The 20,448-nt window shown below is 40.8% G+C and overlaps 1 protein-coding gene and 1 long non-coding RNA gene across 11 annotated transcripts; both read right to left on the bottom strand.

Annotated features, from left to right (window-relative positions):
- Positions 1 to 1,082: 1,082 nt before the first annotated feature.
- On the bottom strand, positions 1,083 to 15,777 carry znf592 (zinc finger protein 592). Of its 10 annotated transcripts, none has more exons than XM_081715666.1 (12): positions 15,698 to 15,768; positions 15,490 to 15,531; positions 15,284 to 15,389; positions 7,327 to 10,162; positions 4,899 to 7,144; positions 4,593 to 4,771; positions 4,213 to 4,386; positions 3,903 to 4,047; positions 3,517 to 3,795; positions 3,264 to 3,376; positions 2,901 to 3,042; positions 1,083 to 2,693 (listed from the first exon to the last, which is right to left on the bottom strand). In XM_081715666.1, exons 5-12 carry the CDS (start codon positions 7,122 to 7,124, stop codon positions 2,151 to 2,153), a joined length of 3,801 nt encoding a protein of 1,266 aa, XP_081571792.1. In that variant the 5' UTR covers positions 7,125 to 7,144; positions 7,327 to 10,162; positions 15,284 to 15,389; positions 15,490 to 15,531; positions 15,698 to 15,768; the 3' UTR covers positions 1,083 to 2,150. The 10 variants fall into 10 exon arrangements, with proteins under 10 accessions (XP_081571792.1, XP_081571796.1, XP_081571789.1 ...); XM_081715670.1 differs by having other exon boundaries at positions 15,284 to 15,338; positions 15,698 to 15,762; XM_081715663.1 differs by having other exon boundaries at positions 15,284 to 15,531; positions 15,698 to 15,777.
- A 3,319-nt stretch (positions 15,778 to 19,096) lies between these two features.
- LOC118241264 (uncharacterized) lies at positions 19,097 to 20,122 on the bottom strand. The gene is made up of 4 exons (XR_004775945.2): positions 19,989 to 20,122; positions 19,718 to 19,753; positions 19,557 to 19,617; positions 19,097 to 19,383 (listed from the first exon to the last, which is right to left on the bottom strand). It is a non-coding gene; the product is annotated as an uncharacterized LOC118241264 (long non-coding RNA).
- Between the last annotated feature and the right edge of the window lie 326 nt (positions 20,123 to 20,448).

Below are 20,448 nucleotides of genomic sequence, written 5' to 3' on the forward strand. Positions count from 1 at the left end.
CTAGTAGTTCTTCTGCTGCTTTGTAGTGACCAAGCAGCTACACAGCTAACAGTGGTGCAACTTTGAATTGCTGGTTAAAGGGGTGATATGTAACTGGCTGGTGGCCAGAAGATTTGGACAACATTGCTCCACCCTAGAGGGACAGACTTATGGAGAATTTTAACTTGACGCTCACCACCCAGCTTGCCATTGTGGCTGCCCCACACCAGTGTGAATGGAGAAACCACTTACCCCTGGTTATGCTGGCATGGTGCGCCACCATGCAGGAGTCAACTGGATTTACTCTTGACATTCTAATGTTCATCCCGTGACCTCGGGACGCTCATGGAGCTTGTATTCAGCTGTCCGCCAGGGACTGACTCGCTGTATACCACCCCGGGCCAGGAGGCAGCGGACACCTCATGGCGTCCTGGCCAAGGCAGTGGGCAGACTGGGACTGTGGCTATGGAGAAGTTGGAGGGTGATGGGCATACCTCAGGGATTTTGGCTGGGCTGTGTGGGTCACTATGACAGATGACGAGATGACAAATGCTGTAAGGCATCCTCTCCATGAGAGAGCAAGGAGAATCATGGTGAGTATTCCCAGGATGCTGTGCACCTCCCCATAGCTTTTAAGTAGGTTAAATTTTACATTAAATTTGTAAAGTTATAAAACTTTGTTTTGGTGCATGCATTTTCCAGTTTGTTGGTGTCACGACTTGCTGTTACTGTCATTGTGGAGTGTTTGTTACCTCTCCTTTTTCTGTTTAGTCTGTTCTATTCTGCTTGCTGTTTTGTGTAAAATGTTTTTAGGGACTACTTGTGATTCAACTAAAAGAGCCTTTAAAATAAGTTTTCTCGACTATTCATCTCCACTGATGCTGCACTATATTAGTGTTTTTTTCCTTTCTGGTGATATTACAGGGACATTGACTATGAAATGTTTTTGTATCTGAATACCCTGATTATGTTCAGTCTTATTGATTAAATAGTAGGGATCTTGCACCACCTTCTTAAAGTACTGAGTGGCAAACACACACACACTGGGGATACTTTAACTGGGTTGTGTCAAGAAAAGTCTGAAAAATCTTATTATAACGAACTGGCAGCAGACAGTTTTAATTAAGACATATTAATCAGTAAATAAAATAAATGAAAAACTATAATAATCTGAAAATAATGTTTATGAAGTCCCAAAGCAACATAAAACATATGTTGAACATATATTGTTTCACAAGTATGATGTCTTAAATCTGAGTACAGTTTTTACCAAGGCCTGTTACTCCATATATGCATTTACAAAAGTGCTAACTCTGATTGTAAGAATGGCTCATTAAATATAAATGCTAGTGAAACTAGTAAATGGAATGAATATTAAAATATATATCCTCTGAGTGCAGATACCTGGATTTACGTGAATACCTTTCTGAAGCACATAATGTGATCTCCAATAGTAATAATACTGATTTCCAGTAACAACACTGACAAATATCCAGTCCCTCAGTCAAAGACGCTTACTGCAACATGAAAAAAACATCACCAAATATGTCCTTTGTTCAGAAGCAGCATTGGGTATAGAACCATAAGCACCACCTGGGATTCTTTCTATGGCTGTTAAAAGGTACTCACTTCCTTTGTAAATTGTCCTGATGACATATTTGGTGACCCTTTAAACGGTCAAAGTGCTGCCTGACTGTCCAGCATATCATTCGAACAGAACATTAAACCCATACACAACATTTCATCTGGACGAGCCAGTGGTGTAATGTACCAAAAATACGTTTGATAGATATGTAGACTGTACCAAAGCACATACATTTTGCTTCACAGTGAAACAAAATTACACAGCTATAATGATAAAGCAAAAATAAATTATGATTATCCACACACATAAGGGGACCATACAAAGAGGTAATGAGATGTGGGGTGGAGACAAGATTAACTGTGTGAACAGAGTTGCATTATTTGATTATGATGATGCAATGGAAATTTTAACTAGCTTATGTTTTCCACAGTTCTTGTACTTGAGATAAATATTTCACTGTAAGGCAACCTGTTTTGATATCACATTTGTTTGCTGCATACACTGTACAGTTAGCAAGCATGTTCATCTTCTACTTGCTCTGACAAATTGCAATGTATAGCAGCTCTTGACTGAAGATGTTCATTAATCAGCCCCGTCCTTCCTCCACAGAATGTACACTTGTTTCTGAAGCCTGAACTTCCATGCCAGAATGAAGAGCACTATCCAAGGTCTTAAGAGCCAAAGTCTCATGGCATGTCTCAGTCAGAAGTTTGGGTGACTCCACTTCACCACACAAGCCAGTTTTTTCTGGTGAAGGAGGTCCACATTGACTATTTCCACATAGGTTCGTTGATACCTCCTTTCCATCTGGCATTTCTGTACCTTCAGGATCTGACAAATCCTCCGTGTTTCCCTTCTGGTCTTCGAGCCCCTTCACTTTGTGCACAATGTAGAGGTGTCTGCTAAGTGCCAGCCTGGACGTAAAACAGAGGCCACAGTGCTTGCACTGGGGTGTGTCACTATCTGTCTTGTGTTGAGGTATATGTTCCTTGAACTGCTCTGGGTCCTCAGTGGTAAGGCCGCAATTGGCACAGCGGAAAAGGGGCTTCAGGCGTTTGGCAGGGCTGGCGTCTGAGACTCCACTGCCTCCTGTATCCTCATGGACCTTCTCTGCAGCTCTCTTAGACCACTACAAATAATAAAGACAACCACTTAGAAATACGCCTCAGGACTCATCTCACTGTACACCAAGTTACTATGATGCTTGGAGCGTTAGAGATTAGAGTATATAGCTAGGCATGAGTTACTTGTGCCTTTTAAATATATTAATGAAAAACAAATTTGCATCAGAATCTACCCTTAGGGGAAAAAGGGTAATGAAAACATTTATAGTTACCATCCCAGTGGCTTTATTTGTCTCTTGAGAATCTAACTTGGTCAGGAGACTGAAGTCTGGGTTCTTTATTCCATGCATCAAGCTGAGGTGGTTCTTTAGCACTGAGTGTTTCGTGAAGGTTATCCTCTCATTTGTGCAAAACCTTCAAGACAGGTACAAGATTAAAACAGTCCAGAGAGCAAACCATATACTAACACTGAATTAGACAGTGTATCAATAAACGAACACTAACATTTTAAAGACTTTTTAAAATATTATAATTTGTCTATATTTAAAAACACAGCTTACTGTAGGTTACTACTTACTACATTACAAAATAAAGGCCCTTTTTGTTAATTATTTTAATTAGCCTCTTGATCTTACCAACATGTATAAACTTTCTTCTTCCCATCATGGTCACTACGAATGTGTCGTCGCAGACTTGTGGAGGAATTGAAGGACCTTTCACACAGCCGGCAAGGATTTCTCTTTACAGACTTTTAAAAACAAAAAAGAATTTAAACCATTGTGTGTAGTTCTGTGTACAAATTGTGAAGTCATTAAAGTTTTTATGAGAATTAGATTACCACAAATGTGAGTTTCTCCCTTAAAATGAATGGAAAATAACAATCCTTACCTTGTCATGAGCAGTCTTCATGTGACTGACATATGTCTCTCTATCTGGCAGCCACAGAAGACATTCTCCACAAGTCCAGCCAGCATTCTTCATACTTAATCCATAAGTCGAATTTCTTGAGGTTGAGCAGTCCCCAGCTACCTTTCCAGCTCCACTGCTGGATTTAGTTAGCTTTGCTTGGTGGTTTGCCGGCACACTATTCAGATGATGTGATACTGGCTCTGCTTCAAGCTTTGCCCCATCCTCTGTTTCACCTCTGATGATTCCTCCATGTGCACTCTGCAGAAAACCCAGAAAAGAATGTATTTTGGCTATGGCAACATAATGTACTAAGCCATTGCAGTGACAAGACAGTGCAAATGCACACATTTAACTGAACAACAAACCCTGAAATGTTGCATCAATGCTAGTTTTTGCAAGAAGTAGGATGTACACTCAGGACATCTGAATATGCTTGTACGCTGATGGAGGTGTTGATACAGTAGTTGTTTCTTCTTAAAAACAGTCTCACAGGAGCACTTGTGTATAAGCCTATAATAGACAAGTGGAATATAACTTTCATTACTGAGAATTAGGTATGAATTGATTATACTGTACTATAGATTAATTTCTGAATAATAGGTCTCTTTTTTCCTCTATCTATCTTTGGTGTAAACTGATGGGGTTTAAATAAAAGGAAATGATAGACCCACTTACTGGTGTGAAGGTTCACTGCCACCATGCTTACTTTTGACATGTATGAGACAACCATCAGATGACTTGAATGCAACAGGACAGATGGTGCACTTATAGAACACCTCACAATGTTTCTCCTCAATGTGCCTCTTTAAGAGAGGAAGTGACGTGAAAAGTGTTTCACAATGCAAGCACCTAAAAAAAACAAACAAACAAAAAAACCCAAAAACAATAAGTAAATACCAAGAAGACGATGTTAAAAAGTACATCACACTTGTAGCTAAACACTCACAAAAGCTTTATGGGTCAATTAGCATTATACAAAAATAAACTGGTCTCAAGCTTGTATTGCTGAAGGCACTGTAAGTATTCTTGTGTTGGTTTGAGTTTGGGTAACTTACGAGTAGCCAACTTTCCGTGCATAATGCAGGCAATTTTCCTTCACATGCTTCTGCAAATCCACAAAGTGACTGAGAGCCCCACATTCAGGGCAGCTGTATGGGGACTTGTGAGTATGGATCCTCTGGTGTGCCCTGAAGCTGCACTTGTTCGGTAGCAACATTGTGCAAACTTTGCACATCTGTTTGGAACAAAATGCCACCACTTAAACGTTTTTGTGGGAGTTACATATCTTTTTTTTCATTTGAGAATAGGTCACAGTTAAATCCAATCTTATAAAAATGTTGTGCTTAATTTGTTCTACTCACCAAACACTCAGAATCTGTGGATGACCTCTGATAGTGACCTGCAAGTGCTGCATAATCCAGCATCTGCTTATTGCACTCTGAGCATTTGAGTCCATGCTGCATGACTTTGTCTGGATACAGAGGCATTGCAGTTAGATTTTTGGATGACTGCACAATGCTTCTCCCTTGAGTCATCTGTGATACAGCTTGCTCAAGCTTGGTAGGCACCAACATCTGGTCAACAGCAATGGGCTTCATGAACAGCTGAGAACACTGCATCATCATGCCTTTGTTCTTGTGATCTCGAGCATGTGCTAGTAGCGCACACCTGTTAAAGAACACAAGGGTTTTTGAGCAGTTGGTGCAGGCCACTTCAATATGGACACTTCGCCTACTGTAATGAAAAGCAAGGCTCTTCTCAAGTCCAAATGAATCGCCACACTCCAGACAGCAGTAGCCATGTGGTGGAAGGTTAATATCACTGTCAGCTGGTGGACTCAAGTTGGGTACATATGTTGCCACAGGGTTAGGGTAATTCAACAGTCTATTTAAAGTGCCAGCAGCAGTATTAGGAATAATGGCACGTGTGTTTGGTGAAGTCTTTTTAACTTGGTGCACTAAAGGTACACTGCTGCACACAGTGGGAGATGACAGCGGGGAATGTCCCTGCCTATGGGTGGCAGACCTTGCTGTAACAGAAGCAGCAACACTGTGTGGTACCAGATTGAGGTTGGCCAAGTGTAAAGCTTTGGGAAGGTAATTTGGATTGGTAGGGCAGCCAGTTTGAGCTGGAGATGCCCTTTTCTGTTTATTTGCTCTCTGAGTTCTTTTCAAACCACAGTTAGTATTCTGGAACTGGGATTTCTTTGACCTCCTAGCTGCTTCGATACTTGATGTGCGACCAAAGAGAGGTGGCTTAGTGTGCTCCTGCTTTCCATTCTCAAAAATGACATTGCTCACAATATCATGGGAATGATACATTGGCAATGTTTTAGAGAATGCATCCTCAAATGAAGACTGAGATGGAGATGATCCAAAGGGTGACTGGAGATCTTCAGTTTCAGAATCTGGAAATATGCTAGTGACAGTTCGTTTGATTTGACCAGAGGAGGTTTTGATTGTCTTTATTCTGACTCTTGGTATGGCTGGGGGTGAGCCAGTAACCAAAGCAGGAGATGCTTTTCCACTGCTGTCACTACATATGCTCACAGGGCTCTCAGGCTGTTTAATTAATCGTTTCACTACCTCAAGAGGGCTCCTTGGGCTCCTTGGTGAAATAGGAACTTTGGGGCTAACCTTCATTGTCTCTTTACGAGTCACTAGCAAGTCCTTTGAATTTATTTGCTCACCAGGATCTTTTTTTACATTCAAACCCACTAATGCATCAGTGCAAGACAGTTTTGAGTTCTGAGTCTTGACACAGGGGGGAGGTGTAGAAGGATTGGTTTCAGGAGTTGGGTATGCATTTGTTCCAACATCAGCAATGCAGTTGTCCATTGTCACGTGGTCACATTTCTTTTCAACTTCTTTTTTGCAGCACTCCAAACTCTCACCTCTGTGTGGTATGGGATCAATACTGGAATTGTTCACAAGTTTAGAGCCAGGGTCTCTTTTATGGAACTTGTCAATCATTCTATATACTTCTGGTTTTCCCTGATTGTCTGACATAGTGGCATCTGCAGATTCAAACAGTGAGTCATTTGGGAAAAATGAATCTCCGTGGTCTGAATGGTCATTAATACCATCGTTCTGCATGTCTTCTGATTCCGGGCTGGATATAGGACTAAAGTCAGACAAAGATTTTGAGAGAGGTGTAACTTTTTCTGTCTTGTAGGTCATAGGAATTTTTTCCAAAAAACTTTCTGAACAGTCCCCATTTAGAGGTGATGTATCCAACATGGTATAATTGCTGTGACTAACAAGATGCCCCTCAAGGGAGCTAGGAGAACTCCTGAAACCATTTTGCAAAAGATGTCCCAACTGAGAGCTTTCTTTCTCCATAAGAGGTTCATAAGAGTCCTGGTGATTAGTGTTCTTAACTATAACGCTGACAGCTGGAGCATCAGATATAGTCACTGGGTGAGGGACTGACATTGTGGCATCCATGCACATTTCTGAGTGCTTAAGGTTGCCCTCTGCTTCATCCTGACTTTCCTGAATGGCCTCTTTAGCATCCAGACTCGTAGCATCAGGGATGTCAAAGGCAGCCAAAAGATCATCGAAATCAGGGGTCTTCATGTCACCCATGATTGATATATTTCAAAAACCTGATAAATTAAAATAGAAACATGTGTGAAAGGTATGCATATTCAATGTTCACAAGAAACCTAAGATTTAGAAATTATTTAAAAAGATTTATTCAAACATTAATCTGAACCTAGAAACACAGTATAAATACGTCTGATATGCTTTTAAAAATGTCATAACTATGATTTAGCTAATTAATTACCATTTGAATCCTGTAGCCAATCTGTGGGGTTTAACTTCTCCATTAGATTTTCCAAGTCCACTATCACCTCTTACCGACGCTTTCAGGTTGATCCATAATAAAGCCAGGAGTTTCAGTGGTGTGCAAACACGATATCCTTTAATCGTTTGTGCCTTAGCATTGTGTCATGGTGTGTCTGCCATATTATTCTTGGAGCTAAATGTAGCTCCAGTGTTGCCTGGATAATTTTATGTATTGGTGGAAAGCCAATTAACATGTATTTGGAAACGACAAATAGCTATATGGATAGCTGTCACAAAACAAGTGAGCTTCATGTGTTAGCTAGGTAGCTAGCTAACAATCAAAATAGCTAAAACTACTCGCTAGCTAACAATCAAAATAGCTAAACCTACTAGCTAGCAATGCTAGCTACCTGGCTCATTTATACTGGCTGCGTTGTTCAGTCAAATACAAGGCAAAACACACGTCCCCAACTAACTTTCGGAAGAAGCTCTCGCAGCTGTAGCTAGTTACCTAGCTAGCTGATAACTTTAGTAATTTAACTACTACAGCTGGCTAATATAGTCAGCTATGCTGACAGTGTTATGGATAGTTATGGCTTACCCAAATGCCCTGTATCTTATTTTCGCCTGTGCGATTAAGAAACTAACCTAACTAGGTTATAATAGCTACGGTCCCAAACTATACGCTGCTTTTTCTATCTTGCCAATTTGTCATGCAGTCTGCTGATTTCCGAGACAATTGTCAAATTAGCTAGCCAACTGACTAGCAAGCAACGGTCGTTGAGGGTTATCAACTGCTAGCCAGCTAGCTAGCTAACGTCTAGCTTGCCTTTTAAAGTAAACCTGACGTATAGTCTCAATTTACTATTTAAGAGTAAGGGATATTTTGTTTAAACAGCATTCGCAAGTCATGCAAGTCAAAGAGCCAGCACCACTTGTCCATATATATTATCATGTGTTCTCTAAAATGCGTGTTGTTTACATTCGTCCGTCGCTCGCTGTTAGCCTGCCACTTCCTGCCTTGGCAGCAAGTTGCAACAGTAGACAAGCAAGCAAACTACACCTACCACTAGGACCCCGTTGCCCAAAGCATAAGCGAGAGCATTACGACAGCTCATCATATAATATATACTCGAATAACAGGGACTAACGTTGTTAAGACGTCACAGGAATGTATGTGTCGGACCAAATTACAATTCCAAAATACTTTTGTTGATAACTGAAAAAAGAAAAGAGTTTCAGTATGACTTCAGCGTCCAAACTTTTGCAAGACGAAATGTAGGCACATCCACATTTATGCCTGACTAAAAACCGACAGAGAAAATTAACAATTAAATTGTTTTTGTGAGAATTGCGGTGTCATTTGGTTGTTGGATAATTTATTAACGATAGAACAAATAAACGTGCCTATAAGAAAACAATGATTGTTTTTAAAGGTTTGCACAAAATATTTTTGTATTTTTATTAAGATAGCTAAATTATTTAAACTGGACAGAAAAAAAGTAACCCTAACTCTAGTATTCTACATTTGGGACATTACTTCTGGCTTCCTTCTTTTTTATTTCTAATTTACATTTTCTGAGTGATAGAACATGTGCAATATGAACACAAAGGGAATTTTCCTTTTCAGTACAGCGCTTGCAAAATGAGGTCTTAAAGATCGCAAATTTCACCTTTTTGAAGCAAGTCATGGCAAGAGGCCCCCTGATGTTTTTGTGTGGGAAAGGGACCTTGAAAAAAACAGCAGACAAGCTAGTGACCAATGACTGTGACATACCCAATGCCAATGTGAGGCCCTCACAGAATCATCTACGACTGTTAAGTTGTTTTATATAGCAAGTGAAGCAGTGGATCGGGAAATGGAATTAAATGCTTTTTAATTCAAATATTTGTACATTGCATATTTGAATTGCTGTTGTTTTGATTCACATTTTGAATAGTATAATTTAGTTTAACATAAACATATATTTACTTTTTTCCCCCCTAATATTCTGTTGTATTAATAAAGCCCAACTTTGATATATATTTTGGATTTTGTATAATTAGGTGATTCCTGCATTTATATACAGAATTAAAGGTGCCATAGAATGAACAATTGTATTTTTTTGTACAAACCTTTTTTGTAAAACAATTAAGCCAATTGACACATCAAATCGTATTTAATGTTTAAGAGTATAAAAATGAAAATAACCGATGAAATTACCTACTTTTCTTTAATTGGTATTTCATGATGGAGTGGTACGTGAATGGCTCCCATGTCTGAATAAAAATGATGATATAACCAGAGGAGAAGAAGAAAAACATCTGCAATTCAAATTAAATTTAGGACAGTCAACTTCACTCCAGGTAACTTCTGAGAAGCATATTACCATCTGCTTTAGCATTAGTATATGTTCATTGTTCTGGCGATTTTGTTCCTAGTGCTCTAGGCCAGATTACCTCAGCCATCACAGGTTCCAAAGAAATATGGGCTAAGTACAGTTTAATTTATGGACGTATAACAACGACACCAGTTACCACAACTGGAACTCGCCCTTCCCCAGCGACTGCCATACACATTCAAACCAAAGTCCTTGAATTAATGAAAAATACTATAGAGGAATCAGTGTTTCTATCTGTTGTTTGAGAGAAACTAATTATTTTAATGTCTCAGATTTGCAGGAAAAGGTAACCTTAATGTCAAAATGTCAGTCAAATTAAAATTACATTTAAATACATAACTGAAAAGAAATGAGAGGATGAATGAATGACTTGAGAGGAAAAGAGATGATAGAACCAGAGGAGAGGAAGAAAAACAGAGAAGTGCTGATTGGAAAACAGAGAAGTGGAGAGACCTAAAAAGGAGAGGAGAGATGAGATGAGGAGGGAGGGCTGGAAAGGACAACATAAGTTGAGAGGTGGAAATGAGCAGAGCAGATGTGCCTGATGCCCACCCAAGTGTACTTGTAAGTAAATAAAAACAAATTTCCAAAATTTCCTTGGTCACAATATCTGGACTTGTCTTCATATATCAATGCATAGATGTCTGTTTATATGATTATGGTTATTCTTTATTAGTCCCTTTTAATAATAATAATAATAATAATAATAATAATAATAATAATAATTTAATCTTATGAGTTAGTGAATTTCCTGTCCTCTGGGTAGATTTGGTCCCCCCAATGTTCTCTTCATGGCCAGTAGCTTCTGTTGCTAGATCTATGCTTGAATGCCTACAAGCAACTACCATGTTTAATTAAGCATTGCCATTAATAGGGACATGATGTTGATGATGTAGTTTCTGTGTGCTTTGGTTTGTCTCGTTGGATTGTCATCTGGTTGGTTAAGGTAGGCTCTGAGTTCACTTACTTTTGTCTTAGAGTCTGTGAAATTCAAGGCTTGTTGTCTAAACCTAGTTGTTATTTGCTTGTAGCGGTAATTACTCACTACAGGTGTAGTTTCACCCTGACCTTAGGTGTGAATTGAGGGGCGGGCTCAGCACTTACTGAACTGAGTTAAATTAGGATGACTCCACCACAGACACATGTGTCTGTAGCAGTAATCAACATCTGGAGAAGGTTTGGTGGTGTTCTCAATCAGTTCATCTACATCTCACCTACAGGACTTCACAAACTCAGCTAAGTATCTTCTCATATTATCTCGTTCCTTTATTTCATACATCCACAAATCAAGCATTTGAAATGTGCTTCACAATTCCTGTCCACATATCCCACAGATCTCCTCGACGTCATAGACGTCGCAATCTCAGCAACCTCACTGACTCATAACGCTTCACATCATCACATATCGTGGTGGCAGGAGGGCTCTGGAACTGCCAATCTGCTGTCCAGAAAGTTGACTTCATTTCAGCATCAGCATCCCTCCATTTCCTACACTTCCTGGCTCTAACAGAAACATGGATCACCCCTGAGAACTCGGTGATTCCGGCTGCCCTGTCCTTTGCCTTTTCATTTACCCATTCTCCGAGGTGTCTTGGCAGGGGTGGTGGCACAGGTTTACTAATGTCTCGAGAGTGGCATTTCACTCCACTTTCCTTCTCTACACTTTCCATCTCCTCTTTTGAATTTCATGCCATTACAGTGTCTTTCCCCACCAAACTTCTTATCATTGTCATCTACTGCCCTCCAGGTTCCCTAGATCACTTCCTTGATGAGCTCGACATCCTTCTGAGTCAATTCCCCATTGAAGGAAGTCCACTCATTCTCCTTGGTGACTTCAACCTTCCATCAGACAAGCTGCATTCCTCCTGCATCCTTCCACTGTTGACAGCATTTGACCTCACCCTCAACCACTCTCCTCCTACTCACAAAGCAGGCAATGTTCTGGACCAGCTCTTCACCCATACCACCACAACATCGGATATCGCAGTCACCCCTGCCACCTCTCGAACCATCACTTTCTAGCCTTCTCCCTCTCCCTTCCTTCTCTTTCTATCCAGTCCTCTCCAACATGTTCCTCCTCCCTCCATCGCAATCTGCACTCCATAACTCCCTCTTCCCTTACTTCTACTATTTTGTCCACCCTTCCTCACCCTGACTCTCCATCCTCTCTCTCTTTGGATACAGTTACAAATACTTTCATTTCTCCACTTTCCTCATCAATGAATATTCTGTGCCCTCTCTCCTCTAGACCTGCTAAGTCCTCCCCATCTGCCCCCTTGCTAACAGAAACACTTCGCTGCCACAGGAGAAGACTAAGGACTGCAGAGAGGTGGTGGAGGAAATCTCACGTAGATTCAGACCTTAGCTCATACAAGTCTCTCCTTTCCAAGTTCTCACTGGAAGTAACATTTGCAAAGTCATCCTATTACAGAGAGAAATTCGAATCATCATCATCTGATCCATGCAAGCTCTTCACTATTTTTTCTTCTTTCCTTAATCCTCCCCCTCTCCCTCCTTCCTCATCTCTTACTCCGGAGGATTTTATTATCTTCTTTGAGGAGAAGGTTACAGCAATCCGCCAATCCTTTTCCTCTGTTCCCACCCCTCCAACCAATGTGCATTCCCCAACATCCAACTCTCTGACTTCTTTTTCTCCTCTCTCCACAGATGAAATTCTTCAACTCCTGACATCCAGCAATCTGACTACATGTCCGCTAGATCCAATTCTTTCTGCTCTGTTCCAGACAATCGCAAGAGACCTGTTTCCTTTCATCTCTGTCATCAACAACTCCTTATCTTCTGGATACGTGCCTACTGCATTCAAAACCGCCAGGGTGGTACCAATGCTCAAGAAGGCCACACTTGACAGCTCCAGCGTTACCAACTACAGACTGGTATCACTTCTCTCTTTCCTCTCAAAAGACCTTTCAGCAGCCTTAGACACAGTGAACCACAACATTCTTCTCTCTGTTCTTTCCAGGCTTGGTGTGACTGGCTCTGCTTGGAGATGGTTTTGGTCCTATCTGGATGGATGGTCCTATCAGGTGACATGGAGAAGATCCACATCCAAACTGTGTAGACTCTCCACTGGTGTTCCACAAGATTCAGAATTGGGCCTCCTTCTCTTCGTATACTTGTTCTCTTGGTGATGCAATATCTTCTCATGGTTTCTCCTACCACTGCTATGCTGATGACACTCAATTATTTCTTTCTTTTCCACCCTCTGACACGCAGGTCTCCAGACATATCTCGGCATGCTTGACTGACATCACATAATGGATGACAGCCCACCACTTGAAACTCAACCCCAGTAAAATTGAGCTTCTGTTCATCCCAGGTACTCCTAACCCTTACCATGACCTCTCTGTTTCCTTTGAGAACTCCCTGGTATCACCATCCGAAGCTGCCCGTAGCCTGGGTGTAACTTTGGGCAATCAGTTGTCGTTCTCAAGTCATGTTTCTAATCTAACACGGTCTTGCAAATTCCTCCTTTGTAACATATGAAGGATTCGACCTTTTCTTTCGCAGGAAGCTACCCAGGTGCTTGTGCAGTCTCTTGTGATCTCAAAGCTAGACTACTGCAACTTGCTACTGGCTGGTCTTTCTCTAAGAGCCATCAAACCTCTACAACTTGTCCAGAATGCAGCAGCACAACTGGTCTTCTATCTTCCGAAGCTCACACGTTACTCCACTGCTGCGCTCCCTTCATTGGCTCCCTGTAGCTTGCCTACGAAACCAAAAATGGACCAGCGCCTTCATACATGAGGTCAATGGTCAAAGCCCGATCCATACCTCGAGTACTTTGAACCTCAAGTACGGCTTGGCTTGAAATACCTTGCTTCAGGTCTCATGGACGACAAGCATCAAGACTATTTTCTGTCCTGGCTCCAAGATGGTGGAATGAACTCCCACTTGCTGTCCGGACAACAGAGTCCCTTGCAGTCTTCAAACGCAGACTGAAGACCCATCTATTTGTAGAATATTTAAAGGACAACTGACACTGCTCCCATATTGACTTACTAATTTAGTACTTATTGTAGGGCATTGTTTATGTTGTTTAATAATCTCTAGCACTTATTGTTTATAGCACTTATCATTGTTTAAGATATACCTTATATATTTTGCACTTCTAGGTATCAGTATTCATCCCTGTATTCTACAGTATTCTAGTTCATTGGTATGTTTAATTCTAACCTACTGTACTTGGATATATTCTATGAGTAAATGACAAAGCACTTTTGTAAGTCACTCTGGATAAGAGCCTCTGCTAAATGTCATAAATGTAAATGCAAATGAATCTGTTCTTATAGATTTTTAGAGGTTGCCTGCAGTGCAATTCATACTTCCTAATTCACACACTTTCGATATGCTTTCTGCTTAGTGCCTTAGCTTTTATTCACTCTTAAATGTTTTCTATCTTTGCTCCTTTTTCCTTCCTTTTCTTAAGTCAAGTACAAGACTTTTTATTTACAAAATTTGCTCTGCTACAATTATTTAAATGTCATCAACTGCATCACTTTCCAGCTGCCTGGATTGCCATTGGCTAGCGGAAAAGAAGCTGAACTCTGTTCCACAACAGTACTTGGAATCAGTACTGGTACCAAGCACCCAAGACTACTGCAGTTGATCTACATTTTACATTTAGCTGATGCTTTTATTCAAACTGACCAAACACAACTTAAGGGCTAAGGGCCTTGCTCAGGGGCCCAACAATAGCAACCCAGCAGTGGTGGGACTTGAACCAGCAACATACTGATTACTAGTCAAGTACTTTAATCACTGAGCTATCACTGACCTTGCAACAGTCAGAGCTGAAATTTAGCTTCAGTGCCTAGCCTGGTATGAGGTGCTTAAGGAAACAGTGTTCTACAGTACTGCCAAACACCAAACACCACACACTCCTTATTCTAAGCAGAAGCAGCTAAACCAAAGTCAGTAGACCTGCATGTTGCCATGGTCCCAGAGTCAGGAAATCTCTTCCAGACAACCTCAGGGCTGATGATTTATATTCTTTCAAGAAGAAAGTTCTATAAGGCCTTTAATCAAAATGCTCTCTATTGACTGTACATTTTCTTTGCTCATTTTAATTAAGCTCTTTGTTCTGTATACAAAAATGCTATACAAATAAGGTTTATTGTTATTATTATTATTATTATTATTATTATTATTATTATTATTATTATTATTATTATTATTATATTACCAGGGGAATGAATGCTATGGGAAATAAATTTATTAATGCCACCATTACATGTCTGCATAATAGAATTGAATCCTGCCACCCTCCTATCCACATATGAATTGTATCATTGCTACATCAAAGATGAGTAGAACACACATTTGCAAACAGTGAAAGAGCATACTATTGAAGGTAAGATTGTGGTAGTGCGAATAGTGGCTAGTCAGGCTGGTGAGACACACTCCATGGACAAAATATTTGAACTACAGCAGCTCCAACATGCGGCTCTGTCAAGGTAGGCCAGTCATCCAGCAGGAGGGACACACCCACTCCTGCTCAGGATTACACCACACACCTGCCTCGCCCCCAATCACCCATTGATTAACTTGACTCACCTCTTCCTTGTTTCCTTCTTTCATTATTGAAGCCCACAGGTTCCTGATGTCAGCACTGCACATTAGCAGACGAAAGAGCCAGGTGCTTTGCCAGACCTCCACAATGCTTATCCAAGCCAAGTGCCAATTTAGTTTACCTTTGTCACTGCATTGCAGCTAACCATGTTTTTTGATGCAAAATAAAGAGGACTTTATTCCAGTCTCACCTCTCGCTCCCTCTGTGCCGCCACCATCACAGGCTCCCAGAGCTGAAACATAGTTGTGGATGGAGAACAGTGGTAAACTGTGGGAAGACAATACTTGGCGAGGTTCACGGGAGAGTAATTCTGCCAATTTTTAAAAAGTGTACCACGATCCACCTGGATTACTCTATAGGTTTGTATATAAAAGTTAATCTGTAGGTGCTGCATGTACCTGGTGTTACCCTAGACAGACCCTCAGAGTAAAAATGAGACAACTACCTAGACCTATGAAATCATTTTCACAGCTGCAAATGGATTTCATAGGTCCATTACCAAACTGTAGGGGGTAGAAGTATGTAGTAGTAATTATAGACTGGTTCACAAAGTAGGTGTAAACATTCCCAACTTCCCACAACAGCAGCTGATATGGCTAAAGTGTTACTGACAGAAATCCCAAGATAGGCCCTACCACAAACTACTGACTGTAATCAGGGCACACATTTTACAGATTATGAATGTTATGAAAATTGTCTGTACACCATACTTAAAGCTTTCTTATTTATTAAAGAATCTAAAATGCAGTGTTTCCATCCATATGGTTGTTCTCAGACAAAAAACATGTCAAAACAGGTGTATATGTGGCACCTGGTAATGCTCACACAATGTAACACTGAGCTACTGCTCAGGAGGCAGACGCAAGTGTGGAGAAGAGCGAGATTGATTAGGAGGAAATCCAAAATCATGGTCGTTAGGATAGTCCAGGGTCAATTTATCAACACGAAGAGTACGAGGATACGTGATAAACAAAACAAGGGCCAGGATAAATGAACACAAACCAAAAGCACACGAAGGCAAATGGGGTAGCAAGCTATAACAAAGACGCTAGATAGAACTTGGAGAAACATGCATACATTCAGGCACATACAGGTTTTCAGATAGTCAGACATTCAATGAACAGCAGAGACACAGGGCACCAGACAGTGTTTAAATGTATGAACTAATTAACTCAAAATTAAAAACAGGTGAAAGGAATAACAGGCGTGGGAAAACAGATGAGGGGGTGGAGAAAACGTAACCAAGGAACGGAACAACAGATGCGATAGGGAAACCACGGAAACAGGGATGCCAGGAGGGTGGCCATTCGTGACACACAGCCACCAGACTAAAAAAAATCAAACAACAGGTGCCAGACAACTTCTATATATAACAGGGAAATAATTATCCTGTTAGGCTCCGACTCACATGCAGCCAATCACCCACACAACACCAGTCCCTATCAACCAGCCAGAGCTCGCCAAGCTGTCAATCACCAGCCCCTCTAACAATCACAACACTCATGTTGTGTTCCATGTTCCCAGTGACTCATGTTTTGATCAACACATACACCTGCCCCATGCTGCACTCTTTTTATTTAAGTCCACAGCTTCCTCCTGTCCTTGCTTTGCATTAACCAGCTCTCCTCTACTTGTCTAATGAGCCTCAAGGACTACTTTGTCTTCCTCTTGCCTTTTCAACCTTTGTCATTTATGTTCCATTTTTCCCCCAGCTTGCTCCTATTTTTTTGCTCCAACTCTTTGAATTGCCTTTCCCTTGGTCATCATTCCAACATCTCTTGTATGGGACCAAGCTGAGCCCATGTAGCTTGGGGGAACCTGCCTGTTTCTTGAGGAAAATAACATGTTAGAGAAACTTCATTTCTGCCTTTACTGTGGAGGAAGGAGTCCAGCATCCATTTGCGGTAAGAACAAACAACAAGAACTGCATCAACTTCAGACAGGCTCATTGGTTGGTGTTCTCTAGTTTTATCTTCACCATCACCTACTGACCGGATCCAAGAAGGTCAAGGCTGACACCTTCTCATGCTAGTTTGACCCTGAGGTAACACCCACCAGCCTAGAGCCCATCCAGCCAGCTTCCTGCTTCTTGGGAGACAATGGCTGGGACCTTGACCAGGTAATATCACAAGCTAACCCTCATCCTGATTGTCCTCCCAACTGGATGTTTGTTCCAGACCAGTGTCACTCATCACTCATCATGTGGGCTCACACTTTCTTGGGAACAAGACATCTGGGCTTCATGTGCACAGGGCATTCATCCAGCAGAACGTAATCAGGTAGATAACATCATCCCCCCACCTGCGCCAAAAGCAAGGTGCTGTGTACTCCACCTACAGGGAAACTGCTGCCACTGTTGACACCTGAAAGACACTGGAGTCACATCATCATAGACTTCGTTATGGAACTGTTGGTTTTGGAGGGTAATTCTCTTGTTGATCAGTTTTCTGGCTGACATTAGAACACTACAATAACAATATAAACAATAAAAAAATGATATTATTTTGAACAGATAAACAATGAAAGACTATTCTGGGTTAGTAGAAGTCCTAGTCTGAGTTTGATGAGTGCAGATATATCTGATACCCATCTAGCACAAAAATGTCTGAGCAGGATGATGGAGAAGTGGGTAGCAAAGGTGGGAGAGGTAGGCCACATCAGGGGGAGGTGGGAGGAGCCACAGCAGCTGAGACAGATGCAGGCTCAGCAAAAGCATGACACTGGGAGTGTATGTACCTCAGCTGAAAGAGAGGATAGATTATTAGGAATGTTCAAACACTAAAGTGTGTAAATTAGGGATCTATAGTGTGCAATGATGGACTCTGGCACATCTAGCTATGGCACCACAGTGCCAAGGTTAGAACCATAAGGAAACAGACATGAGGGCTCCCAGGAACATCAACACTCTGCAGCTCTCAGTCAATAAACATGAGTGACAAGAGGTGAAGTGACAGCATCATAACATCCCAGTTTACCTCTCAAGGCCCATGAACCCCCAGATCTACAACTTTATCTAAGATGAGAGTTATTAATAAAATGCTGGACAATACAAATAGCCTACCTTTAAATATTGAGGCTGTGCCTGAGTCTCAAAACCTGGCATGAAGGCTATTTTGTATTGTAGGAGCCTTATAGTGTAGCTCTGCTTACCTGAAGGGCAGGACGCACAGACTTCCCCAACAGTGCAAAACATTTATTGACATAAAACACAGATAACGCAAGTGCACTCACATACAATCATGAGGGTGAACATTATTAAACATTTAACACTTAGGATCTACACATAAATACGAAAATGGTGAAAACAAACACAGACATTACTGGCTACAGGCTTTTTACACTAATGACTCACGAGAGACTTAGGTAGCGACAATGACCAACAAAAGGAGCACGCATGGACAGGGGTTTAAATAAACTGTTACGACCCCGTCTAGGCTGTGAGGCTATAACAAGGAAAAAGAAGTACAAGCGGCTAATGTAATGGAAGTTGTGAAAAAAGTGAGCAGCAACAAAACAAACAGAAGCAAAAATGGAAGTTTTTTTCAGTGTATTTTACAGAGGTTATGATTCATAAACAATCATACTGGTGCAAATATCTTCAGGAGTGAACCAAGCCAAAATAACAAACACAACCCACAGTAATTAAATGAAACCACACACTCACTAACCCCTAACACAAAAACAGAGATAAAACCCACACCCAACAAAAATGGCAGTCACTCCCTACCACCAGTGTCCAACACCAAAATACCAAACAACCAATATTTACACAATTATATATATATATATATATATATATATATATATATATATATATATATATATATATATATATATATATATATATATACACAGCTACCGAAGTAGGAGGGGCGACGCGAAAGACGAAGTCCAAAAATAGGGAAAAACAAGTTCATACACAAAACGTCATACAAATTTTTAATCACAGCAAACTCCAAATTAACACACAGTCGCCCCCCACCTCTCTCTTTCTCCCCCCCACACATAGCTGACACAGTTGGCTAGGAAACCCGGCAAGGAACAGGGCAGAGTCTCAGTCAGGGTGGAAATCCTGGCAGTGGAACTGGAACACACACACACACACACACACACACACACACACATCCATCTTTCCATAACAAAACATATTGACACTTAACAGCAAACCCTGTGCACATGTGTGCAATCCCGGGGGGCGTGGTTACAAAACAGATAAACACAGTACATATGTGGATCCTATAAGCTATAAGTACTTACACAGATATCCAGGAGAAGCATTATTTCTCAGCTCACCCCATTCCTGCTCCTGGATAACCTCCTTAAGGGGTATTTACAGAGAACAGATTAAATGAGATATAAATTTAAAAACACTTATATAAAGAACACATGTAAACACATACTAAATTCACTTCTCTTACCACCATGGCACCCATTCTGCCACCAGGAAAGCCCCCCTATGAGTGAAAAGGTTGGAAATGCACAAATTAGTTTATGAATTGAAAACAACAACAATAACAACATGCACAGAACCTCTGCATATACAGGCATACAGTGCTAAAATATACATGTCCATTCCACCGCTAGAATAGTATTATTTTTAAAAAGGTGTGATTAAATATGTACTTTATAGCCTAGTGAAATATATGGTCTTGTCTGAGAACAATACCGAGTACTAATTCATGCACTCACCCCCATTCCACCAGGAAATCCTCCCTGCAGGAAGTCAGTAGGTTAGTACCAAAATCACATCACAGGCATGTTGTGTTTTGCAACACAGAGAACACAGGAATATACTGCATGTGGAAGTTTGTACACTCACCCCCATACCACCTCCCATTCTGCCCATATCCTCCCTGTTGTAGATGAGAAAAACTCTTAATCTCTTATAATCTTAACTGGTGACAGCCAAGAGAAACAGTTGTGTTGATGCCTAAAGTTATTACAGCACATTTATTTTTCAGCATGATAGTACTGTTTACTGAGTGAGTTTTCAAGGGGAAAAATTTATATATATTGAAGATCACTTTGTCCCAGAAAGCAATATCAGAGTTGAAGTGGAAAGCGATATCGTATCCATTGAATTCACCACACTGCAGATTCACATGAAACCTTCAGAGGGCAGAATAGAGCAATAAATTAGAGACCAACA

This window comes from Electrophorus electricus, chromosome 6 (genome assembly GCF_041902795.1).
Source record: "Electrophorus electricus isolate QZ-2024a chromosome 6, ASM4190279v1, whole genome shotgun sequence".
NCBI classification, from domain to species: Eukaryota; Metazoa; Chordata; class Actinopteri; order Gymnotiformes; family Gymnotidae; genus Electrophorus; species Electrophorus electricus.

Bases quoted from the DNA above. Each gene is read 5' to 3' on its own strand.
- znf592 (XM_081715663.1), bottom strand. From the start codon at position 7,124: ATGGGTGACATGAAGACCCCTGATTTCGATGATCTTTTGGCTGCCTTT. The intron at 4,387-4,592 runs GTAAGTTACCCA...TGTTTTTTTTAG, and splicing joins GCACGGAAAGTTGGCTACTC to GTGCTTGCATTGTGAAACAC. The intron at 3,796-3,902 runs GTTTGTTGTTCA...GGTTTTCTGCAG, and splicing joins CATTGATGCAACATTTCAGG to AGTGCACATGGAGGAATCAT.